We start from the raw sequence: 21,284 nt of genomic DNA, 5'->3' as shown, positions 1-21,284 counted from the left end.
AATTGGTGCGAAATGCTGACTGCATAACTTTTTTCGATAAATTGTCAAGCTGTTCATAATATGCTCGCCAAGCTGATCGTGCCTTTTTTTTTGACATGCGGATTGTTATGGTGTTTGTTGACAGATGCCATTAAGCGTTTACGCTACAGTCACATTGCGGGGACGGTACTATGGGCGAAATCGGTATTAAAAATTATGTACACAGAAATTTTGTCCTGACTAGCTTGGACCACTGTGCTACCTTTAATTACATTTGAATAAATTTAATTTTTCCTTACAATATGGAGCGAATTTGATGAAAATGGCGCTCCTACATTGCCAATAAATGTTGTACACGCTTGTATCCCCATGCATATGTCACAACAACAGCAGCCCGTGCTGTCAAAGTGACAGATCAGAGCGGGTGCGACACGCCTGCCGTTTGCCGGCCCAAACACAGTTGCGCTGTCTGTACTAAATTCCTCCCTCCCCCCCTCTCTCTCCCTCTCTCTCACTCGCTTGCCCGTATTAGTACGAGCAAGTGTTATTGTGCGTTTGAACGCGGACCGTTCAGTTTCGTAAAAGTTTTCAACCGGATTGGACGGTTATCACCGGCACCTGGTGTTCGGTTGCGGGCAGCTAGTTTTGTTGTTTTTTCGTGGAAAAAGTGCCACTTCCTTCAACATGCAGCAAGTGTTGTGGAAGAAACATTTCGAAGAGCTGTACGGTACGGTGAAAGATATTCTGCACCTCCACGCGTACGAGGATTGTACGATCGTGTGCGAGGGCGAGCTGTTCCGGGCGCACCGGTTTTTACTGGCCAGCGTGAGCCCTTATTTTCATAAAATTTTCTCACAAAATGAAACAAACACAACTGGTAAGTTTTTTTTAAATGTTGCAATTGTGAAGTTCAATTGTGTGAAGTTTAATTACGTTGTGAAGCCAGTTATTGGTGCGGGCCAATAGTCAATTTGCAGAAACGGATACCACACGTTCGCAGTTGTGCGAAAGTGTTTGAACCACTACTTCGAACAGTTAGTCACACACGCACGCACAGAGCATTCACATTGCAGTACTATGCTGTAAAATCTTTCACAGTTGCGTAGATTTACAGTTGCAAAGGAGGTTCTTACGAAAAATGACAGTAAAACCTTACTTCGTTATGCGGCGAAGAGCTGGAAAATTCAAAAGTGTCGCTTACTGAACGCTCACGTGTGGATGAAATTCATTCGAATGCGTTTAATTTGGTTCTGAAGCTGGAAATTCAGTCCAAGAAATGCATAACTTAAATGTTGAAGCGCTGTTGGAACTATCGCATCTAAATGACTTGTAAAGCTTTCTAAAAGAATTGGGAAATTTTGGAAGTACCCATAGAATATGTATTTTTGGAGCATTGCTTCATTTAGCAATTTTGCATTAAACTTAAACTGTTTATTTGGCCTTGATATTAATCGCTCATATAAGGAGCGCATCATGCGTATCAATAAATATCTTACCGATGTGCAAACCGATTAGTCACAAAGAGCTAAGCTCATATCTGGCCACGGTACGCCTAGGACCAAACGATCGTCTACCATCGTTGGCGCGAGCTATAGTCGTTCACCATGCGTCATATGTTGAACAGTTGTGGCTGATCTGTGTGGAGTTTCATCTTTGTGGAGCGCAATGCACAGCATCAATGCACAACTGCGAGCAAGAGCCGTTTTGCGGCAAACACTGACGCATATCCTAGCGCACGGTGGTACGTACCGTCCGGGCTGCCGGGGTAACCGTCCTATCTATCCTATTCCTATATCTTCCTACCAAAACAGGCGTGAATTGGGCGAACCAGGCGCGCCTATCTGTGTCGCCCAATGTGTGCGGCCGATACACGGGAAAACATCTTCCATTACAAATCATTCACAGATAGATTATCATGTCTTCTTTCGAGGCAAATGATACGCGCGCCCCCGGCGCCGCTCCTCTGCCTGATGCGCCGGTCGTGTTACTTATCGTGTTGTACACGCATAAATATAGTTGCTGCGTCGGCCCGCCGTCCCGAAAACGCCTGATACGGGGTGCCGGGAGAAGCTCTTTTCTCAGGGCTCCGGGGAAAAGCGAGGGGAAAGGTAACTTCTCTGAGCCCTTCTTAAATTTCGTGTCTCTGTGTGTGTGTGTGTGTGTGTGTGTGTGTGTGATGGCGTGCGTATCTTTGTACACTTGTTGCGATGGTTCAATTGTACAAATTATCGCCTTAGCCTTTGAGATAAAGGCTCCGAAGTGTGTAGATAAATCGGCTGATATCGCTGGTAAGGTTCACACTTTGATAAACGGCTGAGGCGACCGAACCGAACCCGAGGCAAGGCAAACGCCGTGTGTATCGGCGTCAATTGGGTAACAGAAGTTATCAAGCGTTCGACAGGCCCACCGGGCTGTAGGACAACTATCCTGAGGACATCGGTAGCGCCCGAGTCCCCGAAAGGGTGGGCAAAGCATTGAAGAGTAGCATTATCATTTCATTCGCTTGCCTGGGCCGCCCCCCGCCCCTTCCGTCTTCGTCGTGGAGTGCTGCGTGCATTTGAAACGGACCACCGGCTATCATACGTATATTAAACTGATATCAGCGAAATGAAGTGTGTCCCCGCGGGATTACTGCTAAACAGATTTATCATTCCTCGATATCACGCGCGGGTGCGTGCTTGAGGGGAGGAGGGGTTGGGCGAATATAGACCGATTGTGTTTCGATATACATTTATATATATACGTGCATGTTGGTGCCACATTGTGTTGCTGATTAGGGCTCGTCCGGCCACGTGTCCGGCAAGTTGCGACCACTTGGAACCTTCGGCTTCTGATGTCCACTCTCTCTCTCTCTCTCTCTGATGTTCTGTCTCTTCCTCCAGTGGTGCTGAAAGATGTCTCACCGCACGTGATGCGCATCATCATGCAGTTCCTCTACTACGGCGAGGCGACCATCTTCGACGGCGATCTGGAGAACGTGGTGGCCGCCGCCGAACACCTCGACCTGATCCCGGTGGTGGCGATGCTGCGCAACCTGGGCAAGGAGCAGCAGCAGACCGGCCACCACCGGTCGGCCGCCAGCTACCTCGGCTACGATGCGATCGCGTCCGACCAGGCCGCCGCCGCCACGCCGCCCCGCCTCAGCGTGCGGTCGCAGTACATGGCGCCGCACAACCGGAAGCGCATCGCGCCCGACTCGGACGACGAGCAGCTGCCCGAGCGGCTCAGCCCGGTGGAGCTGACGATGGCGGCCAGCCGGGACGTGCGGGACGCGCCCGGTGCGGGCGCGGCACAGACGCCGATGTCACCGCAGCGGCCACTAGCGACGAACCCGCCACCGGAGCAGCTGTCGCCCGGGCTGCTGCAGGAGGGGCAGCCGTCGCTCCGCGAGCCGGACCTACCGCTGGCAACCCGCGAAGCGACCGTCTCGCCCCACACCACCTCCCAATCGTCGTCGGTCGACGAGCGGGACAAGCTGTGGAGCTACTACGACAGTGTCGGGCTGAAGCTGCTGACCGACTCGGCCCAATCGACGCCGATCGCCGACGCGGACAAGCGAAAAGCGACAAGCGCGGGCAGGGCCATCGTCGGATCGGCCGGCAAATCTGCGCCAGGTAAGCGAAACTGCTGGGAATTGCGGGTATAACGTCGTTAGCATAATGCAAGCACTTCCCTAACACGAGGAGCATTTTGCGCTCATTATCGCTCATGCCGTATGAGTGTGTGTGTGTGTGTGTGACTTCCAATAGTTGGAATAGGAAAGTAGACGGTGTCTAACTGCACAGGGCCGAGCAGGCCGTGTTGGTTTATCCTCGGAGCCCCGGAGATAAGCCCCCGGATGATAAGGTTCGCTGTTTACTGTTTACAGATTTCTAATATCAATCATTTCTCATCCTGAAGCCCGCGGCGGACGGTGTGCGCTTTGCATGCATGCATGCATGCAAGCACCCAACCTCCCCTACTACCCCTCCCCCCCGCCCGCCACTGGTCCTTTGCCACGCAATACACGCAGATAGCTTTTGCGCAAGCGCTCGCTCCGCTCGCTTCTCGGGCTCAATATACTCGTGCTCAATATCATAAATATTGTTCCTCCCGATGGCAAAGGTTAGGCCGCACTCACATTGTGATCTCATTTTCTTCCATAAAATGCAAAAAAGCAGCAACCAGGGAAGGAGGGAAGGATGAGGGAAGGGGGAAGGGGAGGACGATCCGAACCGCCACTCACATGGCAGAGGATAGTCTCGGCCCGTGCGCTTTCTTTCCGCGGCAACGCAGACAGCAGCAAACACACAGTGACGTTCTATTCCTCTGAACGCGGGTAAACGATCACAGTTTGTTTGTCTATCGACTGATTGCTGGTCAGTTCCGATCCTGCACTCCCCCTCCCCCCCCCCACTCCCCCTTCCGCTTAACAGACGGCCAATTCGATCAACGGTGGTTTATTATCAACTCGCACCACCAACAAGGCTCCGCTCGCGCTAATGAGACCCGGGTCGGTGTGTGGTGTGAATGTGGGGCTGTCCCTTCCCCTCCTTCTCCAATGTACCTCCTCCCCTTCCCTTCTAGTCGGCCACCTAAGTAGCTTGTTGCAGTGCGCAACGATAGAATGTATTGCGCTAATCCCTATTTCAGCCCCACAGCCACACGGAGATACCGCTCGCTGAATTGGGTTTTTGTCAAGTGGCCGCCGATAAACGGTCTCGGGAAATATCGGGTATGTGCGCACACACACACACACACCCATGCTCAATTCAAACAATCTTGGATCTAGTAAAGTGCCTACCAGCGCACCAATTCGAAGTGGCTTATCCAAGCGAACGAGTGCGGGGTGCGCTTGTTGTGCATGAGGATGCGCTCCCGGGAATGCTCTGTTGCGCGACGAGCCGCGCGATAAGTCTCGCTGATAAAGGATAAAGCCGCGCGACCACTCCTCCTTGCCCTACATGGCTTAGGGCCCCTTTGCGCTAGCAAACGTCTGCGGGCCTGTGTGCCAGCGGCGGCGCGCACCAGATAGATAATAAGCCTGCGGATAGATAGTGCAGCCGCGAAGAATGCGTAGATGCGCATGTGCGATGGCGCTTCCTGTCCTGAGGAGACACCCCGACATCGATCGGCCAGGGTGTGCGGTGCAGACCTTTGCAGACGTACTCAGCTTCGCAGTTCGCACGGGCGCAGCGCAAGATCCAGTCCGGCAGGGCCGGCCAGGGTCTTATCGGATGATGATGAACACTCGGCTGGAACTACACACACGCGCGCGCTCTCTCTCTCTCTCTCCAACAGAGTGGAGCAGCAGCCAGCACTCAGCCAGCTTACCGAGCGCAAACACAGCATCAGCTAGGACTGATAATAACCTTTATGTTTTCATTGGAACGTACACATACACGCAACCTTTTTTTTGTCTTCACCTTCACACACACACACGGATGGACTGAGGGGGAACTTTGAAGGAGTTCGTGCGCATGACACAAGGCTCGATAGGCAGAATATAATCATCACCTCAAGGGGGCAGCAGAGCTTCTTCTCGCTTTTCGCTCGCGCTGGATCATCCTGCCGCGTACACCACAAGCCAAGGAACGGGGGAAGGTGGGGGGGGGGTTGTTTTTCGGGATGATATTTGGGCATCTTCCCGGTCTCGCTCCGGAAACGACATCCCCGCACCGCCCGGCCCGGCTCGGTGTGTGAGATAGCGATAAGTCTTCTCTGATCCACTCCACTTGTGTGTCGCGCCGCATCTCCTTGCCCCTCCGCATCTGGCCCGAATCGATCACCCCCCCCCCTCTTCCACCACTCTTGAAGGTTAGAGGTTGAACTTTACCCATTCCCGTCTTCTCCAAACGCTCTTTTCCGTCCGTGGGATGTAATTCGGTTTTTATCAACGCGCGCCGCACACACGTTAGGCTCCCCCGAAAGAAGATCATCATGCCCAGAGAGGGACAGAGAGAGATCTCTGAAGTTATTAGTAACTGGTCACTCGTTTTTTTTTGTTGTTTTGTTTTGTGTTTAAGATCACCGAGGCCCTGACGAAATGTAGAGCACTGTACGTCTTAATCTAGCCCCGCACACTTAATCACTTCCGATAGAAGGGAATGGACGGAGAGGGTGCAATTTTAATTTCGGGTATTTGGGGAATGCTTCCATCTCCAATGACTGGGGCCTTCCAATTCCTGCGCTGTGTACACTGGCACACAATCGGGGAGGTTAATTACTGGAACAAAAAGAAGAAGAAGAAGAAGAAGGGAAATCACACAGAGCAATGTCTGTGACAATTCTGGGCGCAATTCTGATTCGTGCAATAAGTAAATGTGGTAGCAAGTCTATCCAGGATCTGGAGTGGAGAGCCTGCCGCTCGGCAGCACCCGATAGGAGGGCAGGAAGCTCGGCCCGGCTGGCAGGCATTTGGTGATAGCGTGCGCAGTATTATTTCTGTTGCTGTTGTTATTATTTTTAAATGTTACATGTTTGCAAATACCTTACGAATCACAGCTATTTTCCACTGAGCGAAACGATCGTTCAACCATCAGCAGATAAAAGGGAACTTGGGAATCGACCGTTATCACCGATTGCTGTCCGAGAGGTACGGTGGAGCAAAGGAGACAGAGGGAGAGAGAGAGAGAGATGGACAGGGAGATAGGCAGAGAGGGTTGGTTAAAATAGTGATAGCACGGCAACGGAGTGCGGAAGGGGACCAAAGTCGATGGAGTCGGTAAAGACGATCCCTGTAGCGGGTTGTCTCGATCGTGTGCGCAAACGCTTATTGTGGAGGCTGTGGCATTATCAAGCACTCTATTTCCTACGGATTTTAGGTGATTAGCGCACTCGAAGCAGAGGCGAGAACCGAGCTTGATCGTAGATCCAATCGGAAGTGAAACGTCTTTACATCATGGTTGTGGAATGTTTGTTTTTTCTTGTATTCTCTCGATTTATTCACTGTTTTGCATGGTTTATTGTAACCGTTCCAAATTATTGGCTGTTTCTGTGCGTTTTTTGTGTCATTACTTCAATGTTTTGCGACAAGCCAAAATCCAGAATTTCATTTCTTTTAAACTTTATAGCATTTCATTGCGGGTTAGTGGGATGTTATAGATGCTAAATGTGTTGAAAATGCAAACGATACTAATGTAAACTACAAAACTACACCACGCCCGGCTGTTTTGGCGCAGCTTTGATTAAACAATCATGATCCTTCGAGAAAATAGATACCTTACCACAATTTACCACATACGATAAATCATGTGAGTCAGCCTCGGCACGAAGATCAGATCAGTCAAAACGATGATAATAAAATGAAACGTAATGAACGTTTATACTTATTATTGAACATCTTGTGTGCTATGGCTATCGTACATGATTCTCAGTGATGTTTCCTGGGGGAATGTGCCTAATATATCCAGGGACTACTGATCTTACAAGTTCTGAATTAAACCTCCACACAATACATACACCGCTATCGAACTTTAAGGGTTCCATTTACCCTGAGGTGTGCACCAAAATTGTTGGCTTCAAAATTCAATTTAAATGAAGAACTAATGACGACCCATTAAGAGACCAAAAACAAAAACCAATACCTATCCTTAAACCCATACCGGTTTAGAAACTGATCATGCATGCATGCGGTTCCGGACCTGGTGTTGAATCATACTAGTCCTGGATCCGATCATAAACTAATACTGATCCTGGAACTGATACTGAACCTATACCTCGCATAACGAGCATCACTGTACATGGTTAAAAAAAGCTAGAAAAATTAATATCTAACTGATTTTCTCGTTCGCTTGATCTTTCACTATCATTTCTTCTTATCATTTCCGAAAAATGGCTGCTTCTCCAGTGACACCGGGCGAAAAGTGGTACCAGGGCAAGTTGCAGTTCATGCTCAGCCAGCGGGGCAAACCGCTGCTGGTGCACGACGGCCACTCGTTTGGCATTCAGTACATCCGCAAAGACAAGAAGTACTGGCAGTGCAACCTGTCGCGCAAGTACAACTGCAAGGCGCGGGTCACGACCACGGACACCGGCGACATCATCGTGACGAACAACGAGCACTGCCACACGGAGATTCGGCAGCATCTGCGCAAAGACTACAAGACGATGAAGCTGGCCGCGTCGCTGGCCGCAAACAGGGGGCTGTCCGCGCTGCCGCTGCTTTCGCCGAAATCGCTAACCCTAGCGAACGCGTTCCTGCAGTCGACCGGGGCCGTCGATGCGGCCAGCTTATGCCACAGCACCAGCCCGAACGCGAGTCACCAAAGCGAGCCGGCGCAGGATTCGACCGGCAGCCTCAACCTCACGATCAACAACTGGACAATCAAACGGGAGACGGGGAACTACAGCGAGTGACACTTGCCGCTCAGTTGACCGCTCAGTCTCTCTGTCTCTGTCTCTCTCTCAAATATGCTGCCCATATGAGTAGCAGGTGCAGGTGCAAGCAGCATAGGAGGAATCGAATCTACTCTATATCGACTACCCCAGGGGGGAACTACGGCACAATCAACCATAGATTTTAGTACCTGAACCAACTCCTCTCCACTACGTACCGTCAAACACTACTCACGCATGGGCCAAAATTTTGCAACAAAATGCACCCTGGACCCAACACAGCTCCACTGGGATTGTGCCATCGCTGTTTGGCGCGGAATGATATTGATTAGGTAGACGAAAGTATAACTCTCTTATAAGCTACTGACAGCAATCCGGCACGGTAAAGTCGCGTCTAATGATGCAAGTTCTTGTACGCATCAAGTAATCGAAAATGTCGTTAGAATATATCTTTTCGCTGTAAAGTTAGCAAATGTAATGGAACTAATATTAAGGCTCTTTATATCCCTCTCTTCCCCATTGGGGAAAGGCACACAAAAAACACTCCTCAAGAGTACCTACCACTACACCTAGAAATGCTCTATACTCATTAACCAGATTCCTGATCGATTGGTATTGGTTTTGCGGTGTTTGCGCCTCAGCTATAACTCCCATGCGTAGATTCTATTGCTGAATAATGTTATCTACTCTAGGTTGATTTATCGAGCAAAAAAAAAAAGCCATCGATAAACGAAAGACGGTCGAATGTGACGGTGCTTTACTGCCCTGTACCACGCTTTATTAGGGGAATTGAATAGGCAATAACACACCCGTCTTTTTATCAGATCTTGCGCCCCTTTCGTATCTTTTGCAGGTTTTTTTTTACAAGTTTCTTTTCTATTATTATTTTAAAGCAAATCCTTTACTGGCCAAACAGAGGGTTGTGTAACATTAGAATACTTGTTAAAAAGTATAGCAACATCACCGCCACTGTTCACGTCCTCTGTTATGATATTTCGGCCGTCCTCGTTTTGATTCGGGGTTTTTGAAAACAGTAAAAATCCGTTGGAACAAACGAATCAACGTGTGGTAACCACTAGCCCACTGATAAGCGAGGGCTTCTACTAACTAACTTCAACGAAAAAGCTAGACATGATCTAAGAAACCTCACAGCAGCATATCACCAGGAGAGAAAACAATGATTGCGGACACGCACAGCTTCACGTATTGCCTTCCGGTTCTTTCCAATGCATTGAGTAAGCATCCAGACCAAACAAACTCCAGTATATACACACACACACACACACTCACAAATACTTACTCTCATTCAAACACACACACGCACATAATTTTCTTGTCAAAAAAGCTTCAATTTAGAGTAAGATAAGGTCCGACGACGGCTAGTAGAGCACGGCGAGATAGCGAGGAAATTGAACTATTTTTTAAATCCTCCAAAATGAGATCAGATTTTTTTGTTGCTGTTGTTCTTGTGTTTTGTTTCTCTGTTAGGTCGTTATTACCGCACACATAATACTCATCATCGATAGAGAGTATGTTAGCATATGTGTGTGTGCCAAATATGTTATCTCAGTAAAGAATAAACGCATCGGTACGGAGAACTTTCGGAAGGAGCGAGGGAAAATTTCGTGAATCAGGAACATATATTTAACGTACAAAAAGGCCTTCAGGGCAGCTATCCTTACGGACACTGTTAATTATTACACTATGATAGAAAAGCAATAAAAAAATATTTACGAGTTTGAAGTGAAATGTGTTGGTTAGTCTCGTTTTTTACTTTCTGCGGTAACAAGTTCCCTCTGCTCAAGTATCGAACGATTAAACATGATTCCCGACAATGCGTCTTCTTATCGCCACCGCTCGATAAGAACATGTTCGAGCTTTAACGTTTGGGTAGGCGATTAGTCAATAGCTGATATTAATCCACAACTCAGAGCAAGCCTCATATGATCAGGCCAGAACAATGTAGTCACTACAATCCACAAGAAAAATGTCAGTAGTGTATCTTGTCTCTGCGATTTTGGGTAGATTCATAGGAATATGTACGGTTAAGATGGAAAGATAATGCATTTAATGATATGAATAATGAGAGCCTACAACAGATATGTTTAGAGAAAATGATAATAGAACTCGCAAGCCGATGAGCAAAAAAAGAGGTGAGGATTGAGATGTAATCATCCTATCGTTAAGGTAATTCAGAATCAGATGATTCTGTATTAAAACATTAAATGGAAAAGCTGTAAGAAAATGATTTGTTGAGTGCATGATGGGCATTCAAAAAAAATTGGTGCTAATAGTTGGCTACCTGTCTATTCATTTACCTCTATAAATGAATCGATATTCCTCTTTTCGATGGTTTTGGTTTGGCTATCTGTTTCTGGGGGCTCATATGAGGCGTGAACCCACGACGGACGTGTAATAAAGTCTTGACTGGAATTAATGACTCTATCACGGGACCGACCCCAACTATAGGTAAATCTGCTCTTATTTTCACATACATTCTCTGTTTGAATGAAAATTGCAATTTTAAGTATACGTTCAATTTGTACTTCAGAAGACGCAAAGAAAAGTTTGTACTAAAATGTTATAATACCGAATTCCGGGTTGTTCTAAAATTGCTTCAACTTTGAATGTGTCGAGATGGTAGCGATGCGGTATACGTGCACACAGCAGTGCAGTACCCAAACCAACAGTATAGTCGCAAATGTTTTTACGCTTTCGTTACAGCCCATTGGAGAGAGTGTGATAGCGTATACAAAATCAATTTCGCGTACTCTTTTCTGCGCGTATGATGCGCGCGGGCTTTATTTTGGGCTGATCGAGAAATGTAGTCGAGTGACGAAATCGAAAACGAAACGGACTTCTTTAGTTTGTGGTTATTTTAGCCATGTAGAGCAAATTTGGTTTTACGATTTTCAGTCCAGCAATGCGCACCCTCTAATATCGCTATTCGGATTTGTCAGCACATATTAATTTTTATAATTCAGGAGCAATACACGTTTGCGGTACAGTTTGGTGTTATTTGAGATTTTTTCTATTTTCTATTTTTAATTAAATGCGAAGTTTATACTATTGGAAACAACAAAAAAAGGAAAATGTGCTAACCTGTATCGCAGTGTTTTGGGTGAGCATGTGAGCAGTCATTTGCTTCATTCCAATAAGCGGCGTAGCACATGTCATTCTCGTTCTTTCATTCCCCGTTCCCCGTGGACACTTTCGTTCGTTCGTTCTTCTCGAACCGTTCGGAATAAGCTGTCAGTCTCGGGCGTTCAGAACGACTGCAGTCTCTACGGGTAGGCAGGCAGGCGAGGTTGGGCAGGATGCGTGTTGCAAGGAGCGCTGTGGAAAAATCTCGCAAGTGACCAGGAAAAGAAAAGCCAACCAAGGAAAACCCAATAGCTGAGAAAAAAGCACCGAAGCTTGGTTCGTGGTGCAGTGTGTGTTTTTGTGTTTTGTTGTGTGTTAGAAAAAGAAGCCAAAAAGGGCAGAAGAAAAAGGATATTATTGGCCCAAATGGCGGCAGCGCCGTGAAGTGCTGGGCGTCGAGATGTAGCTGCAGGGTTGCGGTTCTACTAGCTGAGCAGAAAAACGGATAGCAGCAACATTCGCCAGCCGTCGCCGTTGCCGAAGATGGCCAGCAGGAACGGTGGTAGGCAGAGAGGCGGTGGGTGAAGGAGATATCGGTTCAACTTCAACGTTCAATTTTGTTGTTCTAGCCACCAACGACGGATAAAAGGAATTGAGAGGGGGGAAAAGTGTACACACCCTCGCACCGCCTAGTGCCGCCAGAGCCGAGCAAGAAAGAGACAGAGAGAGCACGAAAGCCCGAAGCGCACCGATAATAGAGGACGGATTGGACGATTGGCAAGAAAAAAGGGGCGACGATTGGTACCCGCGCAGGGATGCCGAAACCGACGGAGGAAAGCTTCGGCTCGCTCGGGAAGCCGGACTCGTCGCTGGACGATGATTTCGAGCTGGACGAGCTGGCCGTGTCCCGGAAGCCGCACTTTCTCGACTACGACAACAAACCGCCGGCCGAGCTGCTGGTCGAGCCGCACCATCGCTACTGGAATGGGGTGAGGAAGGAGGTGGCCGGCGACCGGAAGCGTGAGCTTGACGTGGAGCAGGAGCAGCTGCAGTCCGAGGACCCGCTGGAGGTGGAGGAGCAGGACGAGGAGGAAGAGGGCGGGCAGCATTTGGGCCGCCCGGTGGCGCCGCTGGTGTGCGAGCAGTCGCTGCTGTTCCAGCGGTCGAGCGCCCCGGACGTGGCCGCCATACCGCTGATGAACGTGTCGTACGATGTGCCGACGGCAACGGCCGGCACACTGCACATGCTGCCGGGCAAGAAGCAACCGGCCGGGGTGAATGGGGCGCGCGTTGGCAGCACCTGGCCGATGAAGGAGCGGCCGATCGGGGCGATGTCACCCCGGCGACAGCCGCAGCAGCAGCAGCAGCAGCAGCAGCAACCGCCACAGCCGCACTCCCTGAGCCGGGGGGAGCTGGGCGAGGTCGGGCCGAAGATGGAGTGCGTGTACTCCCTGCTGTCGATGCTCGGCTCGACCAACGTGCTCGAGATGTCGTGCAAGTTTCTCGAGCTGTCGCGCAACGAGGAAAAGTGTTCGGCCCTGCGCCGGTCCGGCTGCGTGCCGCTGCTGGTGCACATCATCCACAACGAGCCGAACGAGGTGGCGCGCCGGAACGCGCGCCACGCGCTGGTAAACGTGGTGCGCTGCAACCTGGACGAAGGGTCGGCCCGGCGCGAGCTGAAGGTGCTGCGGCTGATCGACCAGCTGATCGACTACACCGACCTGCTGAAGGAGCAAACCGGGCGCGACCGACCGGCCGAGGCGAAGGAGCAGCCGACGAAGCAGGAGGACGCAGTGGAGGAGGAGGAGGAGGAGGAGCAGGAGCAGGAGCAGAGCGTACCGATCGTGGCGGAAGCAAGGGAGGCACCGGCGACGCCGGGCACGGACCCGGAGCGCCACCCGATACAGGCGATCGGTACGCTGGCGAAGATCAGCTACGACGAGGAGCACCGGCACGCGATGTGCCAGTTCGGGGCGCTGCAAACGATCGCGTCGCTCATCCAGCTGGACCACCAGGCGCACGGGACCGGTGCGCCCGACGCGCTCAAGTGCGTGGAGATGCGCCGGTACGCCAGCATGGTGCTGACGAACCTCACGTTCGGGCAGGGCAACAACAAGGCGCTGCTGTGCGCGAACCGCGACTTCATGCGGGCGCTCGTGTCGCAGCTCGGCTGCACCGAGCTGGTGCAGGTGACCGCGTCCGTGCTGCGCAATCTGTCCTGGCGGGCGGACACCATCACCCGCCAGACGCTGGTCGAGATCGAAACGGTGACGCTGCTGATGGAGGCGGCGATGCGCTGCACCGTCGAGAACACGCTCAAATCGATCCTGTCCGCGCTGTGGAACCTGTCGAACCACTGCGCCCAGAACCGGGCGAAGGTGTGCGAGGTGCCCGGTGCGCTCGAGTTCCTGATCGATCTGCTGTCGTACGAGGCGCCGAGCAAGACGTGGAGCATCGTGGAGAACGCGGGCGGCATACTGCGCAACGTCTCCAGCCACGTGGCGCAGTGCGAGCAGTACCGGCGCGTGCTGCGCGACAAGCACGGGCTGAAGCTGCTGCTCGATCAGCTCAAATCGCCCAGCCTGACGGTGGTGAGCAATGCGTGCGGCACGCTCGGCAACCTGTCGAGCGAAAACGAGCAGGACCAGCGGTTTCTGCGCGAGCACGGCGCGGTCCCGATGCTGCGCTCGCTCATCTACAGCAAGCACAGCATCATCTCGAACGGGTCGCGGTTGGCGCTGAAGAATCTGCAGCAGCAGCAGCAGCAGCAGCCAAGGCCAGCGGTGGTGACGGTGGTGCCGGCCGGTGCCCTGCACGAACCACACCCGGAGGCGGCCTGGAATGGGAAGGCCGGCGAGCAGCTGCCGGCCAAGGGCGGCCTGCCGGGCCTGAACGTGCGCAAGCAGCGCGCCATGGAGCAGGAGCTGGGCTGCGCGTTTTACCGCAAGCAAGCCGAACCGGCCGGCCCGGGCGAGGAGCACCACGGCGCGGCGGTGGGGGACGTGGCGTCATCGCCCGACCCGGACCCGGAGCCGGAAACGCCCATCAACTACGGGCTGACGGAGGAGCGGCTGCACCAGCACTCGTACGACTACCAGGAGACGGACATCGACCAGCTGACGGACTACTCGCTGCGGTACGCCGAAAACCAGTCCGACTCGGAGGAGGAGGTGCAGGAGGTGGTGGAGGCGGAGGAGCAGGAGAAGGAGGCGGCTGGGGCGGCGGAGGCGTTCCGGCATCGGGCGGCCGGCGCGACCGACCCGTCCGTGAACGTGCTGATGCCGGAGGATTCGGTCAAGTGCTACTACACCGAGGGAACGCCCCAGATCATCTCCAGCGCGACGTCGATGAGCGATCTGCGGGCGAAGCAGACGGAGCTGGAGCCGGGCGCGACGGAGCAGGCGACCGCGACAGTCGTGGTGGTGGTGGAGGGCAACGCAGCGAAGGGCGACGGGCGGGGCCCGGTGCGCAAGTCGAACCCGATACCGATCGAGCGGGCGCTGCCCGCCGGCGACGATCTGGGCTGCAACACGCCGGACAAGCCGTTCAACTACTGCGAGGAAGGCACGCCGGACTTTAGTCGCGAGACGTCGCTCAGCATCATCGACCTGCAGGAGGAGAGCGACGGCGGCGTGCTGCAGCAGCAAGAGAAGGCGGACGAGGCGAAGCAGGAACATCCGCAATCGCCGAAGCAGCAGCAGCAGCAGCAGCAGCAACAACAGCAGCAACAGCAGCAACCGCAACCGCTGGTAAAGTCACCGACGGCGGCATCGGTAGTGCTGGTGGACCCGACCGCCACCATGCCCGGCACGCTCGGCAAGTCCGTATCCTTTCTCAACACGGGCGCGGACGAGACGCCGCTCATGTTTTCGCGCACCAGCTCGATGGGCTCGCTGTCCAGCGCGGAACCGGCCTGCACCGACGACAAGAGCTCGATCGTGAGCGAGTTCAGCCGGATGGCGTCCGGCGTCATGTCGCCGTCCGAGCTGCCCGACTCGCCGACGCAAACGATACCGCACTCGCCGCACCCGCAGACGAAGCGCCCGATGCTGCCGAAAACTTCCCCACCCGACGATGGCGGTGGCGGTGGTGGAGGTGGTGGTGGTGGAGGCGGTGACGGCGTTGGTGCCGGTGTGCGCGGTGATGGGGTGGGCGCGTTCGCCGACACGGTCAGCAAGTTTAACGTCGAGCACACGCCGGCCCAGTTTTCGTGCGCCACCAGCCTGAGCAACCTGAGCCTGCTGGAGGAGAAGGACGAGCGGCACAGGGACGAGGTGCAGCAGCAGCTGGAGGGAGGAGGTGGCGGCGACGGCGGTGGTGGTGGAGTGGTGCCAATTCCTTCCCAGCCGCCGGTGCTGCCGAACCCGGCCGATGTGGTGCTGCTCGGCTGCATGGTGAACGGGACGGCGGGCAACGCCAACGGCCCGACCCACGACGAAGGGCACGCCTCGGACGGCGACTCGGACGGGGGCGGCGGCGAGGACGACGAGCTGCTCGCGTCCTGCATCAGCATCGGCATGAGCAGCGTGGTGGCCCGCAGTGCCGCCAAGCACCAGCAGCACCAGCAGAACAGTTCCTTCCCGACGGTCGCCACAATGCAGCGCCCGTACGACGGCAACGAGGACGGCGGGCACGATTCGGACGACAGCTCGAACCTCGACTCGGACAACAACGACCGGCTGCTGGAGGAGTGCATCCTGAGCGGCATGCCGAAGCCGAAGCAGCCGCTGCATCCGCTGCTGCCGCCGGGCGGGCCGGTGCTGAAGGAGCACCCGTTCAAGATGATGCGCACCAATCACAGCCATCCGCTGCTGGCGGCGCCCGCCAACGACGAGCTCAACCCGTACTACATCGAGGACAGCCCGTGCAACTTCTCCACCGTGTCCGCCCTGTCCGACCTGACGATGGCGTCCGACACGATGGCGACCCCGATGCGCGAAAAGTCGCTCGAAAGGTTGGTTTTTAATGTCTAATTCGCTGTCGATTTGTTGAGCTTCTCCGATGATTCCTCTTTGTGATTTGGTTTTGTGATATGCCACCCAGCAGTTGTCTTGATGTTCCGTCAATATTTCTTAATTATTCACTCTTTTTTATTTTCATTGATTTTAATGCGCTAAGATCACATAACAAAGCCATTCCTCAAAAGCCTTCCCAAATTCCTGTAGGTGCTAGGTAGAATAGAGTTTCATGAATATTTCGTTGAGATTCTTTCATATGAATCTTCAGCGTTTAGTGATTCGAATCTTGAATTGAATCTCTAAAGATTCCTCCAAGGATTAATCAATTTCGAGAGAGAATTCTCCAAGGATTAATGAATCCTTAGAGATGTATGATTATCAAAACATTGAATTTGCACGATCCCTTGGTACAGTGGTTAACTCGTACGACTTAAGAACATCGACCATTCCTCAAAAACCTGTAGGTTCCTGTATATTGAAGGTAGAGTTGAGAGTCATGAATCGTTCATTGAGATTCATATACAGTAGGTGATCGCTAACTGGATGTGTTTTACTGGAGTTTTTTTAACTGGAAGTTCGGAAACTGGAGTGATTCTCAAAAACACATAAATGTCAAAAAATGAAACATCCGGAATCTTAAGAACAGAAATTCATAGCAAATGTGCACTTATTTCACAAATTTTACATTTTTTTTAATTTTAGTTTACTCGAGATTAAACCTCTCAGTTAGACTGCGCTCTGGCACCAATCGAACACGACATCCGACTCGAACAAACCCATTTAATCATATGGAGATGCACTGTCAGACACAAACAAACAAACAAGACAAACATGTCAAATCCCATACATTTTTCATGTTCGATGTCGTGTTCGATTGGTGCTAGAGCGCCGGGTTAGCGGTCACCTACTGTATATGAATCTTCAGCGTTGAGTGATTCAAGCGAATCTCGAATCAAATCTTCGGTGATTCATGAATGATTCAATGATTTCTCCTATAATTCATGAATCTCCTATAATTAATGAATATCTAAAGATTCCTCGAAGGATTAATCATTCTAGAGCGAAAAATATCCAAGGATTCGTGATGCTTTAGAGATGTATGATTTTCAGAATATTGAATTAGCGCAATCCCTTGGTACAGTGGTTAACTCGCACGACTCAAACAACATGCTCTTCGAGTTCAAGCCTGCCATGGACCGTCTCCCCGTAGCAAAACAAACTACTCGACTAAGTGGTACTTGCCAAGCAGTCTCGAAAGCCTGTATAAGCTGGTATGGCAAGGATGTTAAGCCACAAAGAAGAATAAGAAGAAGCTCTATGCATCTATGAAGAGATTCGTGAATCTTTCGAGATATATTGATCTTTTGAGATTCATGATTCTTTCGAGATTTATTCATCTTTCGATCTTTCCAACATAGATTCAGATTCACTGAATCATTTCAAAGATTCACTCAGATTCATGAATCAGATTTACCCAACATTAGTGCTAGGACAAAAGTGAACAAAAACACTCGTGGAAATATTTGTATCGTGACAAACTAATCGTAGCATACAATGAGAAGAATTTTTCATCATTTCGAAGAAGGCTGTTGTAACCAATCCATACCAACTGTTATTCTCTCCTCCAACAGCATGGATCGCAAGTTAATAGATTCGCTGGTGAAGGAGGGATTCCCGAAAAAGCGCGAAATTGCCGTCGTCAGCTCGCCGTCGGTCGAATCCGAAACGGACGAACATCTGCTGGACGAAGCGATCGCGGCGGGAATCACGGGCAAAGGTCAGCAAGTGCGTGGTAAGTAGACGAACGAAAGGAGCGTCCTCCTCCGTGGCGTTTCGCTAACTCTCCGCTCCTACCTGCAGGGGACCAGACCGGCCCAGCGAGGCAGCCCGAAACGGACATGTTTGGTGGTGGAGCTCGCGATGAGCTGCTGGCGGTACGCAATCGACCGTCAGCGGGCGGCTGGGATTCGCCACCGCGACACCGGCGCACCAACCACGACCACCATCACGACGACGACGATGACGATGAGTCGGAGCAGGAGGAAGACTACCAGCTGCTGGTGGAATGCATCCAGAAGGGCATGCGACCGCCGTCGGCGCACGGTGGGAAGCTGCGGGACGACGGGCCGGCACCACCGGCGACCCAACAGGACGGCGACGAGCACCAGTGGCCCCTGGGGTCGCACGGACTGCAGCGTACGCACGTGCCCGCCGCCACCCTGCCGAAGCAGTCGTCTTCGCATCCAAAAAACGTGCAAACTACGCCTGCGATGTCGAAGGATGTCGGTGCCTTCGAAGTATCGCCAGGCGTAGGAAACAGAGCAAACCGTTCACCATCGGGCCGGCCAGCCAGCGCTGGGGCGAAACAGTCGCCGGCGGGCCATTCGCAACCGGATACGTCCGGCAGCACCGACACCACCATCCGGCCCAGCCGGCGGCCATCGTCGCCGTCGAGCACGGCCGGCAGCATCGGGGGGGCCCTTCCCGCGGCCACGACCACCGGGGCCGGGGCCCAAGGGCAGCCGGCAGCGGCGGCGGAACCGACCACACCTTCCGCCCGCACAGTCCCGATTGGGTGTGAGGTAGTGGGGGCAGGGAACGGGTCGATGCGGCTGGACGAGCGTGATGGGGGAACGTGCGCGAAGCACAAGGACCCGGAACGGATGCTCCAGTCGGTCGAGCGGCTCACCCAGGAGCTGGTGGCCCAGGTGGAGGAGTGGCATGTGCGGGCCGCCAACCCGGTGCCGGACGACGAGCTGGTTGCGGTCGGGGCGGCGGGCATTCAGTTCAAGATCGGCGAGAAGGTGACGAGCGTTTATTGCGACTCCGCCCTCAAGCTGGAACCCATGCTGCAGGACGAGTCGCAGCTGGAGCTGGTGGACGCGGAGGGCAATCTGGACAGCGTGGAGCCACCGTCGATTTTGTACCAGATGTCGATGCAGCCCGTGCCGCGCCATGAACCGGTGGTGAGCACGCTGAACGCCGATTGTCTGCCACCGATCAGCGAGCAGACGGCTGCAGCGGGTGGTAGACCGGTGGCTATGGCGAACGGCACACCGAAAAAGCAGCTCACCATGCACGCGATCAACAATAAAACGCGATTGGAAGATTTGAAGGTAAAAGCGAGAGAGAGAGGGGAAAATAGTGACATACACCTCCTTCATCGTTGCGATATTCGACTAATGAGGGACATGTTTCGTTTTTTTAGGGGAAAAACAACAAACATCCGGAGCCAAAAAGCCCCAAGAAGGATCCAGCCCGCGCGAAGATTGCGAAACCAGTCGTCGAGAGCGTGGCGAAGGTGGCACGGGGCCGTCCGGCGGCGCCAATCGTCACCGGAAGACCCAAGGCCAGCTCCGCCACGAGCAGTCCCACCCATCGGCCGTCGCCGAAACGGTTCGCTTCGGTGAACGGCCCGCGGGTGACGCCGAAACCCGTCAAAAAGGCGCCTGCCGAAGCAGCACCAGCAGCAGTTGCTGTTAGCAAACCGGCTGCCAAACCAACCACCGTCACGCTGGTGCGCCAGGGCACGTTCGTGCTGGAGGAACCGACGCTCTCGGTGCACGTGCCGAAGGTGCTCACCGATCCGGCACCGGCGGCCGGCCCGGAGCGCAGACTATCCGCGGGCGGGGCAGGCAAACTGGGCGAATCGAAGATACCGCTGCCGAAGGGGCTGAAGGAGCGGGCCGACGCCAAGCCGCTGCCGGCCAGGGTGAGCCGCATCCCCCCTCCAAAGCGTACCGCACTGGGGAAAGAGTCTTCCCGATCCGTGCTGCACAAGTAAGCGGGCGATGCGCACGGCCACGCCCGTGGTGGCTGCCTTCGAATCGTGTCGCTGACAGCAACCAAACGCTCACCTAGGGGTAGTAGTTTATTGCATTACATATTATCGCTTAGCTTATGGAATTCTTGCAATAATCATTACTTGATGGGAACCAATATTCTAGTCCGTTTGATCGATTTTATTCCGCGCGTCCAATGCCATCCAGTGGCTGAATGAATTTTTGCCTCTATTCTTATTCCCGCGCGTGCCGTGCGCCCAGTTCCGCCCGTGTTTCGGAGATGTTGCGAAGCAAACCAAATAGTTGCAACATTTCGGTATGCACGCTGCTCGCAGCACGATCGCCACGCCACGAGCTGTTAGTAAGAATTGATTTACCCTTAAAAGCCAACAAACATCATCATGATCTACAATCGACGTTAAGTTACCGCGTCTTCGCGCGCATATGATATTCCGCTAATGTTTTATTTAAATTATAATTTTCTACTGCGAGCTTACCGCTTTACCGCACGCAAACTAGTTAATCAAAAACAAACAAACAAACAAAACAGAAACAACCGATATGCTAAATTATGAAGCGTTTCTATTTACGAGCCAGCGCTGGTTAAGTAGTGTTGGCTGGTAGTGAATGCGTTTAGGATTAGAGTCTACTATATGTCGAATTCAGGTATGCGTGGTAATATTACACAGTGCATTGAAGTTAAGTACAGCATGAGACCACGGCTACCCAATGCGATGCGTATCAAGTTGGTCAGCGGTCAGTAGGATTAGCAAAGTCTCTCGTAAAATATAAATTGCAAATTTAAATGAAAAGTTGCGTTGTGTATTGTTTCCTCACCATAACAAATAATCGCATGTGTGATGACATCGCTGTGGCAAAGCTATTGTGCACTGTGGAAGTGTTGCAGATTCGGGTAGACATAGTTGCTTTCCTTCCCTTGCAATGATAGTATTGTTCCAAGAGCAAAATATCACTTAGTTGCTTGTTAAGTCTTCTTCTTCTTCTTCTTCTTCTATTTGGCGTAACGTCCTACGCGGACATGCCGGCCTATACAGGCTTTCGAGACTTCATAAGCTGGATAAGAATAAGGTGTAATTCCAAGAATTAGGCGCTGGTATGATAATTCTGAAGTCAAACACACTGGAACCTAAAACACATAGGATTC

At 52.3% G+C, this 21,284-nt stretch overlaps 2 protein-coding genes across 2 annotated transcripts; both read left to right on the top strand.

Annotated features, from left to right (window-relative positions):
• The first annotated feature begins 545 nt into the window (after window positions 1-545).
• LOC121595907 (longitudinals lacking protein, isoforms H/M/V-like) lies at window positions 546-10,287 on the top strand. The gene is made up of 3 exons (XM_041920301.1): window positions 546-856; window positions 2,862-3,593; window positions 7,808-10,287. The coding sequence occupies exons 1-3, from the start codon at window positions 664-666 to the stop codon at window positions 8,314-8,316; spliced, it is 1,434 nt and encodes a 477-aa protein (XP_041776235.1). The 5' UTR covers window positions 546-663; the 3' UTR covers window positions 8,317-10,287.
• Window positions 10,288-11,570: 1,283 nt separating this feature from the next.
• LOC121592088 (adenomatous polyposis coli protein 2-like) lies at window positions 11,571-20,924 on the top strand. The gene is made up of 5 exons (XM_041913373.1): window positions 11,571-11,941; window positions 12,009-16,333; window positions 17,969-18,129; window positions 18,198-19,453; window positions 19,546-20,924. Exons 2-5 carry the CDS (start codon window positions 12,195-12,197, stop codon window positions 20,119-20,121), a joined length of 6,132 nt encoding a protein of 2,043 aa, XP_041769307.1. The 5' UTR covers window positions 11,571-11,941; window positions 12,009-12,194; the 3' UTR covers window positions 20,122-20,924.
• The last annotated feature ends 360 nt before the right edge of the window (window positions 20,925-21,284 follow it).

The sequence above is a fragment of the Anopheles merus genome, chromosome X, assembly GCF_017562075.2.
Source record: "Anopheles merus strain MAF chromosome X, AmerM5.1, whole genome shotgun sequence".
In the NCBI taxonomy this organism is placed as follows: Eukaryota; Metazoa; Arthropoda; class Insecta; order Diptera; family Culicidae; genus Anopheles; species Anopheles merus.
The sequence above is the reverse complement of the archived record's forward strand: the minus strand, read 5'-3'. Positions and strand labels throughout refer to the sequence as shown.

Bases quoted from the DNA above. Each gene is read 5' to 3' on its own strand.
- LOC121595907 (XM_041920301.1), top strand. From the start codon at position 664: ATGCAGCAAGTGTTGTGGAAGAAACATTTCGAAGAGCTGTACGGTACG. The intron at 857-2,861 runs GTAAGTTTTTTT...CTCTTCCTCCAG, and splicing joins AAATGAAACAAACACAACTG to TGGTGCTGAAAGATGTCTCA. The intron at 3,594-7,807 runs GTAAGCGAAACT...CTGCTTCTCCAG, and splicing joins GGCCGGCAAATCTGCGCCAG to TGACACCGGGCGAAAAGTGG.
- LOC121592088 (XM_041913373.1), top strand. From the start codon at position 12,195: ATGCCGAAACCGACGGAGGAAAGCTTCGGCTCGCTCGGGAAGCCGGAC. The intron at 18,130-18,197 runs GTAAGTAGACGA...TCCTACCTGCAG, and splicing joins CAAAGGTCAGCAAGTGCGTG to GGGACCAGACCGGCCCAGCG. The intron at 19,454-19,545 runs GTAAAAGCGAGA...TCGTTTTTTTAG, and splicing joins CGCGATTGGAAGATTTGAAG to GGGAAAAACAACAAACATCC.